General features: G+C 29.0%; 1 protein-coding gene across 1 annotated transcript; it reads left to right on the top strand.

Moving 5' to 3' along the window:
- Positions 1 to 17,050: 17,050 nt before the first annotated feature.
- Positions 17,051 to 20,613, top strand: LOC114186852 (membrin-11-like). The gene is made up of 4 exons (XM_028074896.1): positions 17,051 to 17,406; positions 19,123 to 19,243; positions 19,329 to 19,478; positions 20,188 to 20,613. The coding sequence occupies exons 1-4, from the start codon at positions 17,162 to 17,164 to the stop codon at positions 20,347 to 20,349; spliced, it is 678 nt and encodes a 225-aa protein (XP_027930697.1). The 5' UTR covers positions 17,051 to 17,161; the 3' UTR covers positions 20,350 to 20,613.
- The last annotated feature ends 850 nt before the right edge of the window (positions 20,614 to 21,463 follow it).

Genomic DNA, 21,463 nt, shown 5'->3' with positions numbered 1-21,463 from the left:
GTGCCAAGAGAATCTCTATTGCTTTACGATCTTAATGATACGCTTAGGTCTATAATTGAGATCTTTGTTGTCAAGTTAGGTTTTCCTGTGTTAGATATAGCTCTAAGAAGCATCTTTGAGAGCAAGGTTTGTTTAACCAAGATAAGGGAAGGTAATTTAATTTCCTGTGATTTAAATTGTGTTTTGACTAGTTAGTACATTTCTAAATTGATTTTGGTTGTTGAATCTCATTTGAAGTATATTGATTTGGTGTGTGTGTGTGTGTGTGTGTGTGTGTAAAGTGTTTAAATGGGGTATTTATGATATGTGTAGAATTGGTTTTTGAGATGCAAAGATTTTACTGATTTATTGAAATGGTTTATTTCATTGATTATGAGTTGTATAAACTGGAAATTGGTATGTTAGGTGTTAAATGAAGCATGAAATGGCAATTGTGAGTGTTTGGTGTTGTCTAAAGTGCAAATTTACCGGTTTGCGTTATCCACACACAATGGGCGAACTCCTTTCTAGTTAAGCGGCTACCAAATTTGGGTTTGGCAAAGAGTTAGGGGAGGTTTGCTCTCAACGAGCAGACTCTCGCTGCTCGAAAGCCAAACTCAAGTTTGGCAAAGAGTCAAGGAAAACAACCTCATTGGCAAAGTCTACACTCGTTAGACGAATAAATGTGCACTTTTGTCCTAGTGCTCAACTCATTGGGTGAGATGTTTACTCACTAAGCAGGTGTCTTCCCCAAGGAACACCCTGAGCGAGTGATTAGTCTCATTGAGCCATATTGCTTAATTCTATGGGTGAATTTTGGTTTGGATTGTGAGGAACATGATGGGGAATTATGCTTTATATAAAAGTTATAGGGTTATGACTATGAAAGTGAATTAATGGAATGGAAAGGTGTAAATTTTGAATTTGATTATTGTGTAAGGTTTATGCTTCTAAGGAAGAAGTGTAAATCCCTTATTAATTAGCATTATGCAATGACTAGGGATACCTGTTGGTCAAAATTATTATATACTCTCTACTAGACTTATAAACTCATATAAAGAATTAATTGTAGTATTGGTGGTGAGAGTTGAAGAAAGTTCTTATGGCGAGATCTGGGGTGGGAACCCTTTTCTAGTGAAGCCATAAGTTAACTTACCTTGGTCATGCAAGGGTTGAGACTGTGCAGTTTGGTATAGTCGGTCTTAGTATTTTGATTCACTATTTCATAGTAGATGTGAGGCTTCTAATATCCAAGTCAATCCATAAATCCAAATATTGAGTCTAAAATATTGGTTTTTCTATAGAGAAATTGTTGTGTTTGTTTTAAGTAGTAATGGCTTTAATATTATAGATGTTATAATACATGTATGTTTGAAATTATAATTACCTTTTCCTTTTTCTCTTGTTGGTGTGTTTGTTTGTGTTCTCTTTTGAAATGATCACTATAATGACTTGAGCATAAGTGCCTACAAGTGAGAGTGAGCATAAATCCTAAGATGGATTGTAACTTAAACACTATGGATTGTAACTACACCTTATATCTTTGTTTATATATATTTTTACTTCATTTTGGTTAGGTTTGCTTGACGCTCTAAATTGTTGGAAGTCTATCAATAGGTGGACTCTATTTTTGGGTTGGTTTATTAACTCCTAGTAATTTTGTTTCTTTTCTAATAAATATAGTAACACTTAATTGTTTTCTTTATTTGTTTTTAACATATGCAAATAGTTATTTTAATTTTCAAAAATTTCGTTTATGACCATTTTTAATCGGATAAATTTATAATTTTAATCTTTAAAAAATCTAAATTTGTATTGTGTTACAGAAATTTGAGATAATGAAAACAATTTAAAATGATTTCAAAACTTAAGTACACATTAAATTAAATTATATATATATATATATATATATATATATTTATTTATTTATTTATTATGAGATATAATATAATTATTAACATTAAAAAAATATAATAGAACAATGTAATTTTATTCTCTCAAATTATTAGACATCGGAAATCATTACGTAGTTTAGGAAGGAAAGAGTAAAAGTAAAATAATTAAAATGAATTGAAATAAAAAATGAATTTAAGTTGGACTGCATGTAATTTTATACTATTTTTTAAATATAAATTATTGTGAGTATAATTTATGAGATAATTATAAAAAAAATACTTTTATTGTATATAATATTTATAATTAAAAGGTATTTTATGTTTTTGTACATAGTTCATTATTTTTAATCAAATTTTCAAATTATATTTGAAATTTATAAAACTCAGATATTTTTTTATGTATTTAGATATTTTATTATAATATTTTAATAAATAATCAATATATTCTAAAATCAAATTAAATTAGAAAATAAATGTGTAATTTAATCTTGTTAATAAATTCAAGTTTGTCCTTATCTATATATTATAATATAATCTTATTTATAGTCAATTTGTAATTTCCAATACGCTTTTCACATTGAGACATCAAATATGAAGATGAAAGAAGACCTAACATGATACGCCCAAATTTTGACTAAAATATATTCTTATGACTATAATATCATATCAAAAAAGAAAGAAATAAAATAATTCATTAAATTAAGATGTGTCATTTATATATATAAAAAATATCGTATGTAATAACAAAATACTCTAACAACATAATATAAAACAAAATATAATAATTTATGTAAGACCCTAGAAAATGGCGTTTTTAAAGTGATAGTGGTTTAAAAATAGTGAGACTCGACTATTTTAATATTAAAAGATTTTAGTAAAAATAGAATTGTTATAAACGAGTTTCATTATTTTAAAACACACAACCTCTCTAGAAACCACTTTTCTAGAGTTCTCTGACTTCTCTCTAGAGGTTTTGTCTCTCTGGTCGTTTGATTGAAGAATAGAGACCGTAGGATTGATCCTCTCGGCGAGCTCTTCAACTTGGACCCATCAGTTTCTCCGTTCGCGTAAGTTGAGTTTCCACTCTCTTTTTAGTCTTTTTCTGTTTTCCGTTGCATGCAAGCCCTCTTCCACTTGCATGCGACATTTTAATCATCAGTATGAGTCTCTGCTGATTAGTGATCATAACGGTATGTTCTGATAATTCTTGTGATGTTTCTATGTGTAGATAGAGCATATTGTGGAGTTAGAGGTGTTGATGTTCTTAAGGCGTTGACATTTATAAAGTTGTCTAAACAGGATAACAAGTAAAGGAAGCTATCCTTTTGCTCAAATTCAGTAGAAATCTTCTATGAGAACTTAGATTTGCATGATCCTATGTTTGATTGATGTTTGGATTAATTATTGTATGGAAATTGGGTTTCTGGTATGAATTGTGTGGCTCTGCATGTGAAAACAGATTGGAATTCTGTTGATTTCGCCCAGGCGAGCAGCTCTCGCTTGAGCGAAAATACTAGAAATTCACCCCTACAACTGCGCGAGGTCTCGTCTAGGCGAGCTGGATTCGCCTGAGCGAGAGACACTCTTGTCTAAGCGAAACAGCTTAGCCTAAGCGAGAATTCGCTTAGTTTCAGAGTTACCCACTATTTGAGTCTCGCCCAGGCGAGAGTGACCCGCTTAAGCGATAATGACCTCGCCCAAGCGAGAGCTTCTAGCTTGGGCGAGTTCCTATGCAAAATTGTTGACTATTCCTCTGTTTTAATTATTGGAAGCTATAATAAATTATTTAATGTGATGTTTATTCATATTATGCTTGGATTATTGTGACTGGTAGTACATGTGGTAGAAATTGTATAAAATCAGATCATCAGAAGGTGTGGTTGCACTAGAATTTCGAGGGGAATTCTGGAGAATAAGTTAGTGTATGTGTAAGAACATGAGGACTCCTAATTTGGTTGGTATCCTGAAACTCCAATAATCATTCACGCTCAGGTAGAGCATAATGGATTATGTCGTAAGGAGTAGCAGGAGGTCCTAGTCTTTGGACTTGATCAAGTCTTAGACGCGAAGGGGACTTACCTTGTGAGCGGTCGGGTGATAACTCCTTGTGTCCAACTCTGCAGAGTTTGGGAACCGTCACAAGTGCACACCACCAAGAGATCCAATGTCGCTTACATAATCCGGATATCGAGTCTAGAGTAATATATCTGCATTGTGTTTGTGGTGGTCTATGTGATTGTGGTGAAAATGAGAAAGATTGCATGATTTATGTTTATAATTGAACTGTATGATTCCTTTAATCAAATTAGCTTACCCTTGCTTTTTGTGTTCCTGTCTTGTGTTGCATGTTTCCTTTTGCGATGATCACCTATTCGGTGGGAGCAGATGTGGTTGCAGTGTCAAAGGCACTTCTGGAGGATGAAGAGCCATCGTTTTTCTTGTTGAGGAGGAGGTTTCCAATGGGAGCTTTAGCAGTGGTCAGTTTAAGTAGAGTTTATTAGTTTAGTTTAAGTGTATAAGTGATATATTTTATAGTCATATCTTTTGTAAGATTGTATTAATATATTGTGTACACTGAATTATCTGTTTTAGAACTATGATGAAACTCCTTATTTTTATTAGCTTTAAGCTGCTGAAATTGGGATATTACAACTTATGGCAAGTATTATATTTTACTTATATAAAATAAATTATATTTTAAATTTATAAAACAAATATTTTAAAATTTTCTTACAATTCAGTGTTATGACAAGTATTAAATTTAGTAAAAGTTAATTTGTATTTTAATTATTTTTAAAATAATAAATATATTTAATATTTAGCATAATATGAAAAGGAAAATAAAAATTTAATTAAGGAAATGAAATATATTTTAAGATTAAATGATATTAAGAGAGAAAGTTTAATTCACATCTAATTCAATTTCACAAAACTAGCTAAGTGAAGTAGATCTGATTCACTTGTATGCTATAATTTTCTTTAATTTGTAGTTCAATTTGAATCTCTAACACATCATTTATGTAGAAGAAAAAGAAATCCTGCACATATTCAAGACATGAAATAATAATAATAATAATAATAATAATAATTATTATTATTATAATTATTATTAATATATTAATACAATACGATACAAGAAAAAGTAAAAAAAAAAATAGAATGAAGAGAAATAAAAATTAATTTAGGATCAACTCATAAATACAATTTTACACTATTGTTTAAATATGAAATTTTGAGATGATTATTAAGATGAAACTTTTATTGTTTATACGTAGAATATTAATTATATCAAGTTTCAAATTATATTACATTGTGAGTTAATGTCAAAGACGTGTGTTAATGTCAAAGACGTTGAATGTGCATTACAAGAAAATGTCACGTTAGTAACAAATTTTAATGATAAAAAATTATTATCTACTATAATGAAAAAATTAGATACTAATTTAAAAAATAAAAAATTATTGGTTACTAAAATAATAATAATTATAAATAAAAAAATCTAATTGGTGTGAGGATATAGAAAATTATGTTTTAAGAGTGGTTGTGTTTTAAATTAGTGAGATTCTATTATTTTAATAATAAAAAGCTTACGTATAAATAAAAATTTCAAAAATGGATCTCATTACTTAGAAAACATTCTATCTCTCTAAAACACCTTTCTAAGAACTCTCTCCCTTCTCTCTAAAGTTTATCATCCTGCGTTCATCTTTTTAAAGATTGGAGATCGCTAAAATGATCCTTGTGGCAAGCTCTCCATTTCTGTCTGACCAGTTTCTCCAATTGAGTAAGTTCATTTTCTGCTCATTTCAGTCAATTGTCCTTGTGTATTCATGTGAGAAATTCTAGCTTGCACGTGACTTCTAAGTCTTTCATGTGAGTTCTTGTTTATTAGTAGTTCTAATGATGTGCCCTGATCATGTTTGTATTGTTCATAGGTTGAGTTGTGCATTCTAATAGCTAGAAGGGAGATTTAATACTCCTTGAGTTGTTTGAGTCATCTTTTAGGTAAGGGAAGCTAAGGATTTCTAGAATAAGTGAGTTTGATGTTGCGTGTTTGCGGTTAGCTTAATTTGATGATTTAAATGATCTGTGTGGTAAATTATTGGTGTGTTATTGTGGTATGTCGTATTGGTACTTGATCATTTGAAATCAATTGGTATTGATAATGGTGTTGAAATTTAGTTTGGTTTGTTGTTAGCATCTAGAAGGACTATTGGATTGCACATACTAGACTTGGCTGACAAAATTATGCAGAATCAGGTACTACGAAATTATGTAGACTTGTTAGTCGAGAGTGAGCTCGCTGAGCGAATCCTAAGTTAGGGAGTTTCTGACTTAGTAGTCGTTGAGTGAGTATTTGCTCGCTGAGCGAATCCAAAATCAGATGCTCACTGACTTAGGAGTTGTTGGTCAAGCATATGCTCGCTGAGAACTTACTGACTTTTTAGTTGTTGGTTGAGAACACACTCGCGTTGAGCGAATTTGGGAGGAATTTTCCTTTGTGAGTTTTAGAGACTCACTCGCTAGGCGAGCCATCTAGTCGTTGGGTGAGTGTACTTTTGTGCCCTTTTGGCCTTGCGAATGGATGGTCTCACTAAGCTAGTGCATTAGAGTCTAGTAGTAATCCTTATATGCAAATTCTAGTGTGTTATAGCAAGTATGGATGATTGTTTAATGTAACGATTAGTGTGATTAATTGATATTATTATATGATTAGGAACATGAAAATGATGAGGTTGTCAGCATTTCATGGAGAAATTCTATGATGATGATCTTTTAGTGTATGCATTGACATAAGGATTTAATATGGAGGTATCCTTTCTTTAAATAACTACTCACTTAAGTAAGTAGAGTAGGTTATGTGGTGTGTAAGACCCAGGAAAAATAAATAAATATTTATTTAATAAATGCGAGGGCGGGAATCTTTAAGTTAATTAATGTGAAAAGAGAAGATAAGGAATAGTACTAGTTCAAGTGATTAAGAGTACTTGATTATATGAAAAGACTTGGGTTTAAGTCTTTTGTATGACATTGTGGTGTAAATTAATTATTTAATTTGTTTTGCGTGGGGATAAGATCTCGTGACTTAATGTATAAGCACATGTGTGCATAAAATGTCACAAAACATGAATTTGTTGGTTTGTTGTGCTTTGGCTTTGTATTTGTGAGGGTGTGGGTTTGAATCTTGGTGAACACAAAATAGTTCTTTTGCGCTCAGATTATTTAGGGGCTGCCATTTCTTGTTTTAGTGATATTATATGCAATTACGTTATATATATTGATGCATATTAGAGTTTTTCTTCCGTATACGACACACTTATAATTATTATATTGTTATTATTATTTTTATTTTTATTATTATCATTATTTTATTTTAAGGATAATTTTATTATCATTATTATTGTTTTATTATTATTGATTTATTTTATTATTATTTTTTATCTTATTAGTATTACTATTTTATTATTAATTTTCATTTTATTTTATTATTATTTTCATTATTGTTATTTTTATTTTTTTAGGTTCGTTTTATAATTATTCTTATTATTATAATTATAATTATTTTTATTTTTATTATTAGTTTGAGTATTATTATTCTTATTATTATTAATAATTTCATTTTATTTTATTTTATAATTATTTTAATTAATTTTTGTATTATAATTTAATTTAAGTTTACTATTATTGTTATTATTATAATTGTTTTGTTTTATTGATGATTTTTTTATCATTGTTATTTTATTATTATTGTTTTATTTTATCATTATTATTATTTTATTTTAGTAATATTACTATTTTATTATTATTATTTCATTTTATTTTCTTATTATTTTTGTTATTATTTTTTTTTTATATTTAAAATTTCGTTTTATTATTATTATTATCATTATAATAATAATAATTATTTATATTATTATTTTATTATTACTATTTTTTATTATTTTTATTTATTTATTATTATTTATATTATTTTTTCATTTCATTTAATTTAATTTTATTTATTTTATTATTATTTTATTATTATTCTTTTATTTTATTAATATTACTATTTTATTATTATTTTTATTTTTTATAGGTTCGTTTTATGATTATTATTATTTTAATTATTATTATTTATATTTATATTATTATTATTATTATTCTTATTATTATTATTAATTTAATTTAATTTTATTTTATAATTATTTTTATTAATATTATTATTTTATTTAATTTTACTATTATTGTATTAATTTTGTTATTGTTTTGTTTTGTTTATGATTTTATTATTATTGGTTTTTTATTGTTATTGCTTTATTTTATTAGTATTATTTGATTATTATTTTTTTAGTAATATTATTATTTTAGTATTATTGTTTTATTTTATTTTATTATTATTTTTATTTTTAAAATTTATCATTATTATTATTATTATTATTATTATATAAATTATTATTAATATTATTTATATTATTATTATTATTACTATTTTTATTTTTATGATTTTTATTTTAATTATTATTACTATTACTATTATTTTCCTTTTATTTTATTTTATAATTATCTTTATTAATAGTAATATTAATGTTAATATTTTATTTTATTTATATTATTTTAGTATTATTTTATTATTATTGTTATGATTATCATTGTTTTATTTTATTTATGATGTTATTATCATTATTATTTATTATTTATAATTATTATTACTTTAGTTTATTATTATTATTATTATTATTATTATTATTATTATTATTATTATAAATGTTATTATTTTATTATTATTATTTTATCTTATTGGTATTATTGTTTTATTATTATTGTTCCATTTTATTTTATTATTATTTTCATTATTTTTATTTTTATTTTTATTTTTATTGTTTCATTTTATTCTTATTATTATTATTGTTGTTGTTGTTGTTGTTTATTATTATTATTATTATTATTATTACTATTTTATTGTCGTGCGATATTTTGGGGCAATGATTATATGTTCTTCCTGGTTTGTATATTGTTTGGTTGGGCAGGACTATGTGTTGGGTATAACACTTTGTTTTGATGGTTTTATATGGATTTATTGTAATTCTCCAGGACGTATAAAAGCAAGAATATGGTTGTGTTTGATGTATGACCATGTGATATTGTGTAGTTGAGTTCAACTTAATGATATGAAAGTGTATTTACTTGTCATGGATGCATGTTTTGTGTGAACTTAGTGTCTTGTGTAAATAGGTTCATTGGAACCTATTCTAGAGTGCCAAATGCAAGCAAATTACTCGCTACTAGTGTGGCGTCTAGCGGAACGGTGTAAACCGCCAAGAGATAGGCCACAAAGTGAACTCTAGAGTAAAACATGAGAGTTGACGCTTGGCGACGGAAGTGGTCCCGCTAGGCGGTGTGTTGTAGAATTGGGTTTGGACCAAAATCCAGTGGGTTGGCGCCCAGCGGCGCCAAGTGTTTTGCCAGGTGGTCTAGAACGTGAGTTAACCTAGCGATGTCAATGTTGTGGTAGGCAGTTTTGGATGCAGTGATGGATTACACGAGGGATTCTACACAACTTTGGATGGAGGTCTTGATGCGATGCTTTGCTAGGGGCCTAGTTACGAGTGCAACTTGTATTGGGGTAACACGTGGCCACTCGAGGTTGTAGCCTGATGGTTTTGGAAGTCCAGTGGAGTGTGCGAGATCGTGGCTCGTATGGATGGGTTCTGGAAGATTGCTCTCCTTGGTGTTATCTGACGAGTTTGGTACTCTTGGAATACATGTGATTTAAATATTAATCTAATTAAATAATTATCTATTAATTATTTAAATACATGTTTGTTCCTCACAGTCCACAATCCATGTGCATCAAAAAATGAGTTCAACACTAGTTGAAAAACACTCCTAACACATGAAGTAAAATAACAATAATGAAGAATGAATTGTCTCATTTATTATGTTGTGTTGTATATCATCATTATCACTACTAAAGAGGTAGAAACTCCTATGTAGAAAGGTACAAGATAATTAAAAGTTAGTCGAAAGCACTCAAAATCTTCTTATTAACTAATAAACTAAACATGTATAAGAACATACACTGTAGTACACTAGTTTATAAATAAAAATATGGCTAGAAAAATTTAACTAAGTAAAGTTATTGATAAGCAACACACTGTGCCAAACAGTTTAAGCAACAAGAATCTAAATGTTATTATCCTATATAGAAGTTTAGTAAACAAGATTTTACAAAGTTCACCTAGGATTGCAACTACGTTTTGTTGGAATTACAACCAACAATCAACATTCAAAAAATCAGTTCAATGTATAAATATTACTATTAGAAACTGACTTCAATGTCAAATATAAAGGTTTTCCTTTGGTGTCGACCTTCTTCCCCTTAATCATCTCCTCATTACAAAGAAAGTAAAATCTAACATCGATATATTTTGTTCGACCATACTGTGCACATGATCCATGGCCAAACATTTAACACTTAACACTATTGTAGAAAATTATGTCTTTCCTTAAGTAAATACCATATCACTCATTATACCCGTCAACAATATACTCTCCCTTTCCACCTTCACCAAGGCTATATGCGCCCACTTCTGTTGGCAACAAAACCACTCTTAGTGGAGAGTAACTTTCGAATTAACCTAAGATTAGGAGTGTCAAAAATATCCGTACGCATAGGTATCACCGGATAAAATCCACGACAAATAAGAAATGAATATTATAAATAGATACATGCATGTTAACGGGACGGGTACAAGTATCATAGTATCCATATCCGTGAATATTTGTTCATGTTATACTCTAATTTAAATTAAAAATAAATTAAAAAAAATGATTAAAATACCAACACATTGATTTTGAATGAGTTAGTTTTCATCAATTGGTTTTAAAAAATTATTTATTTCTTTGTAAATTGTCATTCAACATTATTTAAATAGATTGTTTGAACTTTATTTAAAATTTGTGAATGTTATGTATTATATTTTATTTGAATTTATGGTTAAAATATGTTGTTGAATATTTTTTTTTTGTAAATATATGCAGGTACCCACATAATGGATACTCGTACAAATATGAGGACGGGTACGAGGCAAGTATTTATCCAATAGGTAGGGTACATGGGAGTTACTACCCGTACCCTATTCGTTCCATTGACACTCCTACCTAAGATCAACCAATAGTGAAAGAAAGAAGAAATGCAAAAGATTCCATATTCATCTGCAGTTGGTAGCTTGATGTATGTCATGGTGTGTACAAGGTCAGACATTGCTCATGTTGTTGGTGGTGTGAGTCGTTTCCTTGCTAATCCTAGAAAAGAGCATTGGCAAACTATGAAATGGATACTTATGTATCTCAAAGGTACTTCTAGAGTTTGTTTATGCTTTGGAAGTGGTAAACCTTTGTTGAATGGTTACACAGATGCAGACATGGTTGGTGATGTGGATTCTAGAAAATCTACATTCTGACTATATGATGACTTTTGCAGGGGAGTAGTGTCATGGCAATCCACACTACAAAAATGTGTTGCTCTATCTTATACAGAGGAAGAATATATTGTTGTTATAGAAGCTACTAAGGAGCTCTTGTGGATGTAGAAATTCCTACAAGAGCTAAGATTATCACAAGAAAAATATGTTTTATATTGTGATAGTCAAAGTGCAATCTATCTCAACAAGAGCTCAACTTTTCTTCAAGGTCAAAGCATATTGAAGTCTGATATCATTGGGTAGAGATGCATTAGAGATGAAACAATTATCATTGGAAAAAAGCCATACTAATGAGAATGGGTCATATATTATGACAAAGATCTTACCTGTCGAAAAATATGCTATATGCAAGAAAAAAACTAGTTTGGTTGATTATGGCTCAATTAATTGGTGAGGGGGAGATTTGTCAGGTGGGTCACCAATTTATTAGGCCCACACTGATTTAATGAAGAAAAATAAAAGGAGGTATTTTTTATGGTCCATTATGCAATTTAAATATGTAACTCTTGCATCAAGTTTCTGATGAAAAAAAAACAGAGTGAGAAATAGAGAGACAAAAGTTATGAGTGTCTCTGGTGAGAAAAGAAGAAGTCATCAGAGAGGGTGAAGAGGAAGAAAAGAGCAATGTTGTGTACCCATTAATTTTTATTAGTGGAAGAAATTTTAGTAGACTAGGTCCCGTGGGTTTTCCCTCCATATTGAGGTTTTTCCACGTTAAAAGTTTTGGTGTTTGTTGGTTCCTCCCTTATCTATTTTATGCATTTTATTATTTTGCATATTATTTATTTAGGGAAGATTTTATCTGGGTTTTGCTTTCGTGCTTGGTTATTTGTTATTTTTTAGATCTGCCCAACAACACTGTGATAAGTGTTGGTAATTGCATGTAGCATTACTAGTTGCATTTCTTGTAGGGTTTTGCAAGAGTGTGTATCCAGGGTGTAGGAAGTACATAGGCGTGGATCTTCTATTGTTCTAACTCTTGATGTTATAGTGGAATTTCTAGTGTGGATAGCTAGAAACTTGGAGTCTGTTGTGCTCTTTTTTCTTTATCTTTTACATTTTGCTAAGTATAAAGGTTAAACAATATGCATTCTTAAACTCATCTTATCATTTGATTAAGGATTTCATTTAAAACTAGTTTTAAAGTGAAAAGAACAACAAAAGATTTGCAAAACCAATTCATCCCTCTTGGTTGTGAAATATTGGTGGATCAAATCTAATAAACAAAATGACTATTAGTGGAGAGTAACTTTCAAATTAACCTAAGATCAACCAACAATGAAAGCATAACCAGTAATGGGTTATATAATGTTCATGTTTATCCCAAAGTCTAAGATTGAGAAACCTACTACTATTAATCACGCTTGAAGATAATTCTAGTGTCTCGCTCTAGGTATTTCAGGATCCTTTTCACTACACATGTCAATCCTCATTTCTAAACTTACTCATATATCTGCTAACCAAACTATTGTGCAAGGTTTGATCTAAACCTTTAACTTCCTACTACACTCATACAAGGAACATGAGTCATCTATTCCTTATCCTAAATAGTCTAATAAGTATTGAGCTCAGAAAGACATATAGATGATATCAAAGGCATGCTCACAATTTTATCATGTTCCATTCCAAAAACATATCAACACTTTTTAGATGTACTTCCATTGACATACTTCTTGATATCCACCCTAAAATCATCTCTATTGTGCTTATATCTTTCTTCTCAAATTCATCATCAAGTAGTGTCTCCAATTAGTTAAGCTTATCCCCGTCTTATGATGCTATCAACATGCCATCTACATACATCAATAAATAAACGAATTCATTGTTCTCTACCTTCTTATGATAGGCACATGGATGATAAGGACTTCTTGTTATATCAGATGATCAAAACTATACTGATAAGATGATACAACTATGCCAAGAATAAGATGACACAACCTTGTCAAGAATAACATGACTTGTAATATAGTCTATTACGTGTAAAATCACCAAATCATTTTTATAATAACAAATACTCTAACTTATACATTCTTTGAATATTTAACGCATGTTCATGGAGTTGAAGTTAGTTCTATCAAGTTTGCATTTGTATTGATCATACATTTCAACATATCGATCAAACAACTCAAGTTTTATACTGCCAAGACGACTTAAATTTTGAACTTATGAGATGATTCATCTGTAGTTCTTATTAGACCATTATGAGACCTCATTTGATGCATTTTATTGTCAACACAGGATAGTTAATGCTTTGACCTTTGGATTGAAAATCAAATCAGAACCTTCCTTTTTTTAACATCTACCACAAATTACGTGTTAATTGAATGAAAAACAATATTATTAAATATTTAAAGTATCTATAATTATATTTAGAAAAGTTAATTTTATTTTATAAAATTATTTAAATGAATAAATTACAAAAATATATATTAATAAAAAAAATAATAAAAATACAATATAATTACTTCTTCAACTTTTTTGTAAACAATATAAAAATTTGGGGTACTAATGATTGTTGTAAGCGTAATTTTAAAAGCCATACATTATTAATGTATTATGGTAAATTAAGAAGAAAAAAAAATAAGATAATCGAAGGCATAATGGTAATCTTCTTCAAATCAGTTGAGATGATCGCACATGAAAAAATATACAAAAATAAGAGAATCTCCTTATTTCTTCTTTTTCCTCTCTCTCAAATTTTTATAAGTGAACACGTAATCCTTCTTCCAATCATGTCTCTCTAATCTCTATCAAGAGTAAATAAACACAACATTAGAGTTATTCAATAGGATTGATCCTACCATTTTTTATCTTGAAAAAAATAAAGAATATGAATAAAAATCTAAAGGAATTCATAGGAGAAGAAAAGAAATTTAGTAATCTTTATAACTTTAACATTTTGTTATTAAAATATTTTAGTATTATTTCTTAGGTTTAATCACTCGAAATGTTCACAATTTTAAAAAAAAAATCTCAATTTGATCCTCAATTTGTAATTCTTTCCAATTGGGTCTATGTTTGAAAATTTGTTCAAATTTAGTCCTTTCTGTTAGGACATTATTAACGACGTTAACTATGTACTACGTGTCAGCTCGTGATTTTTTATTTTATTTTTTTATTAAAAAGCAACTAACACGTGTCAATTAGGGTTTTGCCTCATGTCAACTTGTAGTTTTTTTTATTTTTTTTACTTTTTTTGAATTAAAACAAAACTTTCACGTGTCAATTATTTATGTAAACAATATCGATTTGATCCATGTCTTTGTTATTTTGTCTTAATTTAGTCCTAATTTAGTCCTAATTTTTTTGTAAACTAGAATAATTTCATCCTTTTCAAATTGAGACTAAATTTAACTTGTGTATAAATATTATAATGATTTTTTATTGTAATAGATATTTTTAACCAAATTAAGTTTATTTAAATTTAAAATTTTTATTGAATTTTATTTAAAAAATTTGTTTTAATAATTTCTAAACAACTTTATAAATTCATATGTAAAATTTTAAAATAGTTTTATAACAATTACAAAATTTAAATGTAAAATTTAAATATTTGTAATTGTTATAAAATTGTTGGAAATTGTACTCTGAATTTATAAAATTGTCTAAAAATTATTAAAACAAAATTTTAAATAATGTTCAATGCAAAATTTAAATTTAAATAAATTTAATTTAATTAAAAATATCTATTATAATAAAAATATAAAAATATAATTATAATATTTATATAAAAGTTAAACTTGGTCTCAATTTGGAAATGATGAAATTATTCTAGTTTAAAAAGAAATTAGGACTAAATTGAAACAAAATAACAAATACAATGACCAAATTTAGATTTTTCACATAAACAACAATTGACCAGTGGTAGAACCATAATTTGACTCACACGTGACAGTTTTTTTTTTTTTTTTAAATGTTACAATACCTTTTTGGTCCTAATTTTATGTCAAATTAGTCATAATTTTGTGTTCAAATAGGTCCTAATTTTCGTCAATTTTGTTCAATTTGGTCTTTTATGCTAACACCATTTAAATCATTGATGATAATGAACAATGACTATCATGTGTCACTTTGTGGTTTTTCTTTATTTTTTTAATATATTTTTTTATTTTTTAAACTTTTTTAAATGTTCACTTGTCAACCCAATAACATGTCACGTGTCAAAGTCAATGTTTTATATTCAATTTAGTCCATATATTTGTTATTTCTGTTCAATTTAGTCCCAATTTTATTTAATATTGAGCAATTTTGTCCCTCTCGAAATTACGACAAAATTTAATTTTTATATAAAAGTTATAATGATGTGAATTTTAATATATTTAATAAAATTATTTAATAAAAAATGTGAATTTTAATTAAAAATTAAATTTGGTCTTAATTTGGATAGCGACAAAATTGGTTCATGTTGAAACAAATTGAGATTAAATTAAACAAAAATAACAAATATATGGACCAAATTGAATACAAAACATTTACTCTAACACGTGGCGCGTTGTCAGGTTGACACATGGACATTGAAAAAAAAAACTACGAAGTGGCACGTCGTTGTCACTGTTCATGACTTTTAATGATTTAAATGGTGTTAGAAAAAAATGACCAAATTGAACAAAATTGATGAAAATTGAGACATGTTGATAACAAAAACGAAATTAGGACTCTATTTTAATCTAAAAAAAATTTAAAAATTAGAAAAACCACAAGCTGACATGTGGTAAAACCCTTATTTGACACATGTCAGTTGATTTTTTAAGAAAAGAAGTAAAAAAAATTAAAAACTTAAAAAAAAATCATAAGCTGACACGTGATACAAAAATTAACGCCGTCAATGATATCCTACCAGAAAAGACCAAATTGAAATAAATTTTCAAAAATAGAACATGATTGAGATAATTTATAATTTGAGGACCCAATTAAGCTTTTTAACAAAAACAAACGTGTGATTAAACCTATTCTCTAGAAGTTGACCATGCTCTTGGACCATTTTGTAAATTTTACAATTAATCCATATATATTACCTCTTCTATATTGAAATATCTATTTTGCTTATTTTATTTTGAAATATTGTTGAAAAAATTGAAAAAAAATATAAATATTGAAAATTTAAATTTAAATATAAAAAATTAAAGAGCAAAATAGAACTAAAAAATTACAAAAAGGTAATTTTTATAAATACAATAAATTAAAAAAGTTAAATAAAATTCTTTAAAATAAATAAATATATATATATATATATATATATATATATATATATATATATATATATAATATACTAGCATAAACACATAAGCTTTTTTTAAACATGCATGATATTATATTAATAAGTGATGATATTGTAATGTTATTAAGTTAAAAATAAAATAAAATATATAAAATAAAGTGAAATATATCAAAAAAGATGATAAAATAATTGTTGATAAATAAAGAAAAAGAGAAAAAACAGATATTAACAATTTTATAAAAAGCTTATAAAAATAAGGAACAATTTTCAAAAATGTAACAAATAATTAAATTTTTTAAAGGATAAAATTGAAATTTTAAAATGCGAACACAAAATAGAATATCTCTTTTTTTATATATTGTTATATATATATATATATATATATATATATATATATATTTTATTTATTTAAAAAATTAGAAAATATGTTATTTTACTTTTTATTAAGTAACTTAACTAATAAGACAAAATAAATTCAATTGAAATGTCTGAAATGGGAAAAATATCCCCACCAACGGTTTATTTTGCTTTGTTTTCCGGTGAAATTGAAGAGCGCTCTCTCGGAGAAACTCAAGAAAACCACCATTTCCATCTCCGTCGCCGCCATGGAAGGAGGTGGAGGAACATTGTCGGAGATTCACCAATCCGCGAAGAAACTTCTACTTAGATCTCGCGACGGTCTTGAACGTCTCGAACGCCTCGAGTACTCAGCCACCGCAGGCACCGGCGCCGACACGGAGCTTTCGTTCGCTGTGAAGAAGGACATCACTCAGATCCAATCCCTCTGCGTGGAGATGGAGCGCCTCTGGCGATCCGTAACCGCAAAACCTCAACGCGATCTCTGGAAAAGGTGAACGATTTCGATTCCTATCTCAGTTGAATCAATTCTTTTCATGATGATTGTGCATTTTTGATGAAATTGCTTCGATGATTTGTGTATTGTTTCGCGCGGTGGTTATTGTAGTTCGGAATTGCATATTTGATTGTGGAAGAATGCTGACAATTTCATATCTGTTTCTGATGATATTGCTACTGTGATTTTTGCGCATATTATTGGAGTTCAGAATTGCGCCTCTTGAATTGTGGAAGAATTATGCCAATTTTTTGTTTGGAATTAATCGAAAGAGTAACTAAAATTCAATGCGAAATGTTGTTATTTGGGATGAAATGGAAAAGTGATAGGGATTAGGTGGTTGGTGATTCGAAATGTAGGAGTGATGTTGTGATGGTTCTGTGTGTTTGATTTCTGTTTGTTATTGCAATTTGTTATATATGTTGATGTAAATGTAAATTCTCGAATCTGCACTCAAAGCTAGATGTTGCAAACGTCGTTGACCGATAAAAAGATCGAAGTACCAACTGCTTAGGTCACCCGAGACAGGCCTACGGGACATTACGAAATAAAAAGCTCCGAGGCAGTTGGTCAAGACCAGAAAGCTACAGGTACACCTGGAGCAACAGAGCACTCACGCGGGGTTGGAACAAGGGCAGCTCATCACGGAAGTTCTCAGCTTAATATTCATAGAGCTCCTCCCCCATAGATCTTAGCTTAGGAAAAAAAAAAGTTGAATAGTTGTAATTCGAAAAAAATGAAGGTGGGGCTGGGCAGTAGGACCGAGATCTCATAGAGGAGGCATTTTTCTCACGGGCTCCCATGGATTTAGGTGTTTTTTTTTTTCGTATGCAAGACTAGATAAATGGGAAAAGAAAGGTGGAGATTGACCTGCTTTGTGTCAGATGTGGAATGAAGCCTGAATCTACGATCATGTTTTAAAGGGCTGCCCCATCAATGCATGCTTTTATTAATTCTGTATCGGCTGTCTCAGAATCTAGTTAAAAGTTTCATTTATTCGTGATTTACAAGGATGAGTACAGTTTTCGGAAGAGAAATAATTAGTCTGTAAATTTATTCAGACATATGCTACTAATTAGGACTTGTCAATCTGCTGATGTTAGAGATAACAAGAACTTGAGTGAAGTATCTGCAATGTTTCTTAGCTTTTACCTCAATTTCTCCATTCTGTTCCAACAGTGCTCAATGGGCAATAACATCTACATAAATTTGTTTTTATCATTGCTGCAATTTCTAAGCACCGCACTCCTTTCCTCAAAGTAAATGAGACAGACATGATATATAATATTTGCTTGTTTTGACCTCTCCCTATCCGTGATAATTAAACTATCTCCTACTTTAAACCACTCTATTTTTACATACCCTATAATTGTTGAAATCTCAATATTTTGGACTATAACTTATTTCACAGTTATTATCCTTGACCTTTGCCAGAGTGATGCTCTTTGGTTCTGGTTAAGATCTATAGTAGCTTCAGAATTTTGGAGTCCCTAACAAAACATTAATGGCAGGTTCTCTTTTTGTCTCAGTTATCTGGGCTAGTTATTTTGTGCAAAATGATTACACACATAACTAAATGCTAATTGTCATATCATAATACAAAAACCAAATAATCTGTCTTCTGCTTATATTTATGTTATAATGGGTTCTGCTGCTGGAATTGCAGTATTCTAGTTGAGCATTTTTATTAAAGTTATTATGTTTCTTATTCAGAAAAGTGGAACAAATAGCTGAGGAGGCTGAATCACTAAGAGCAAGTTTAGATAAATATAACTTACGGCATCAGAAACGGATGAGAGAAGCTAATGAGAGAGCAGAACTGTTGGAACGAGCTGTATGTTGTTTCCATCATGCTCTAGTTTAATGACTTATTTTTATCTTCATTATTTGGTGATAACAACTTCATTTGAAATTGCTAGAATGGGGATTCTGCTCATGTTCTGAGAATTTTTGATGAGGAGGCACAAGCAGTACATTCAGTTCGCGCTTCTGCCCGGGAACTAGAAAATGCAAACGCAATTGGGGAAGCCATCCTTTCTTCAATACATGGTCAAAGAGAACGCTTGAAGGTAATTTCATTTCATTTCTTCTGTGACAACATTTATATTCCACAATTTAGGTTTAGCTTGAATAATGTCTTTGTGATTATTGGTGAAAAATTAGATATTATGTTTGTTTTTAGGCTTTAATTGTAGTTTCTCTACCAAACAAATTTAGATTGTAATTGCGTAAATTGCTGCAGTCCAGCAGCAGCGGTCATTAGTTATGTTAGTTTTAATTACGTAAAATATCTGCTTCCTGTCTCTATTTATTGTTCTTTACGTGGTGTTTCTGTTTCCAATGTTCACCTCTTAAAAATGTCCACCAAGTCATTAGTTACGTTAAATATAATTATGCTTTTTGTCTCTTTGTCGTTAATGCTACTTTATGTGATTCAGATGTTAAACATAGCACTTCCTTGTCCCCTTTTACCTTTAAATTTGAACCATTATTTCTACCTCTCTGGAAGAATCCATTTTGTGTTCTTGTGATTTTTTTTTTAGTTTTTGTGCTTCACTCATTGAAAATTGGAGTCAAGTTAGTTTGTTTGATGCTTTTTATTGTTCCTCTATTCGCTTGTTGAAAAAACTATAGCTTTTATTCTTTTCATGTTGTTTTCTATATTAACCTTCATCAACATCCAGTTTTCTTATAGTTATAATTTTTTAGACTAATTAGTGGAGCATTATTAATCCATTATGATATACCTTTTCATTCGGAGATATATCTGTGACGCAGAGTGCACATAGAAAAGCATTGGACATTCTGAATACAGTTGGGATATCTAACTCTGTTTTGAGGCTAATTGAGAGACGAAACCGTGTCGACCAATGGATCAAATATGCAGGAATGCTATTGACTCTCATTTTCCTGTTCGCATTTGTTTTCTGGAGACATTGATCATCATTCTCAGTCAGATGTTGAAAATCTGAAACTTCACGAAGTATATTTGGCAGAAATAAGCGAAACTTCAACAGCTTGTGCGTCATGTGGCTGTATAATTCATGTAACTGCTTACACCATACTCATTTCACAAAATATATTTTAGCCTACTCTAGATCTGCACTATTTGTTTCCATTTTCCATCTTAGATTTCAATTCCCAAGAGATGCTTGATAAAACAGATTTTGAATTTACATGGTCAGAAAAAACAATTGTATACTATATACTATGTGCTTTAGTCCCTCAATATTTTTTCTTTTGTTGAGAAAATAGTATATGGTTACTTCAAAGTTGAGAACAATAATTGACATAACGATAATCATCGGTACTTTTCAGATAAATGAACATGGAACTTTCCTCTTTCTTTATCATACAGTTGTATCATGAATTTGTAATTCAACTTCAACAATTGCATTACGTATCGGAAATAGTGAATTTTGTTGCCTAGTTAACGTCCCCAAAATCATTGAGAGCTTGTCCAATTAATTATCCACCGAAAAACAGAATAAGACGACGGAGATGTTTTTGCGTTCCTTTTACTTTTAATCAACACTACTTAAATTTTTGTCAATTAAAAATGTTTTTATACATGAGCAAGTTAACTTGTCTTCAGTGCTAAAAAGTTTAAATTCTAGTTTTAATTTTTAGGAATGGTACTTTTCCTTGTTCATTCCATTTCTTCACGCATGATAGCCAGAACGTGTAGCTGGAAATTGATGGAAGACCTTCTACCCTTTTTAAGTTTTCATATTTCTATATAAAAGGTTTATTATTTTCAAATCAGTAATAATTTGACGCTTAAGATAGTAATTGATTGGCAAAAGGACTGCAACAATTTAAGAAATGTCATGCCGAAAAAGGTTCAAACTCATTCCAATCAAACAACCAAATTGGAGTTGCTTGTATATATTAATCAGTTTATAATATAAATTTATAAGCATGTTTTAAAACAGCAAAATAAATAAGAATAATGATAAAAAACCATTATTGATTAATACGTAGCAATCTGTCAAAATATTTTTTTCATTAGATTGTCATAAAAACAGTAGTTAATAACTTTCAATAAACAAAT

Source organism: Vigna unguiculata, chromosome 6 (genome assembly GCF_004118075.2).
Source record: "Vigna unguiculata cultivar IT97K-499-35 chromosome 6, ASM411807v1, whole genome shotgun sequence".
NCBI lineage: Eukaryota > Viridiplantae > Streptophyta > Magnoliopsida > Fabales > Fabaceae > Vigna > Vigna unguiculata.
Note: the sequence above shows the minus strand (reverse complement) of the source record. Positions and strands in the feature narration are given on the sequence as shown.

Excerpts from the sequence above, each read along its gene's own strand:
- LOC114186852 (XM_028074896.1), top strand. The coding sequence starts at position 17,162 with ATGGAAGGAGGTGGAGGAACATTGTCGGAGATTCACCAATCCGCGAAG. Across the intron at positions 17,407-19,122 it reads CAACGCGATCTCTGGAAAAG|AAAAGTGGAACAAATAGCTG; the intron begins GTGAACGATTTC and ends TTTCTTATTCAG. Across the intron at positions 19,479-20,187 it reads GTCAAAGAGAACGCTTGAAG|AGTGCACATAGAAAAGCATT; the intron begins GTAATTTCATTT and ends TCTGTGACGCAG.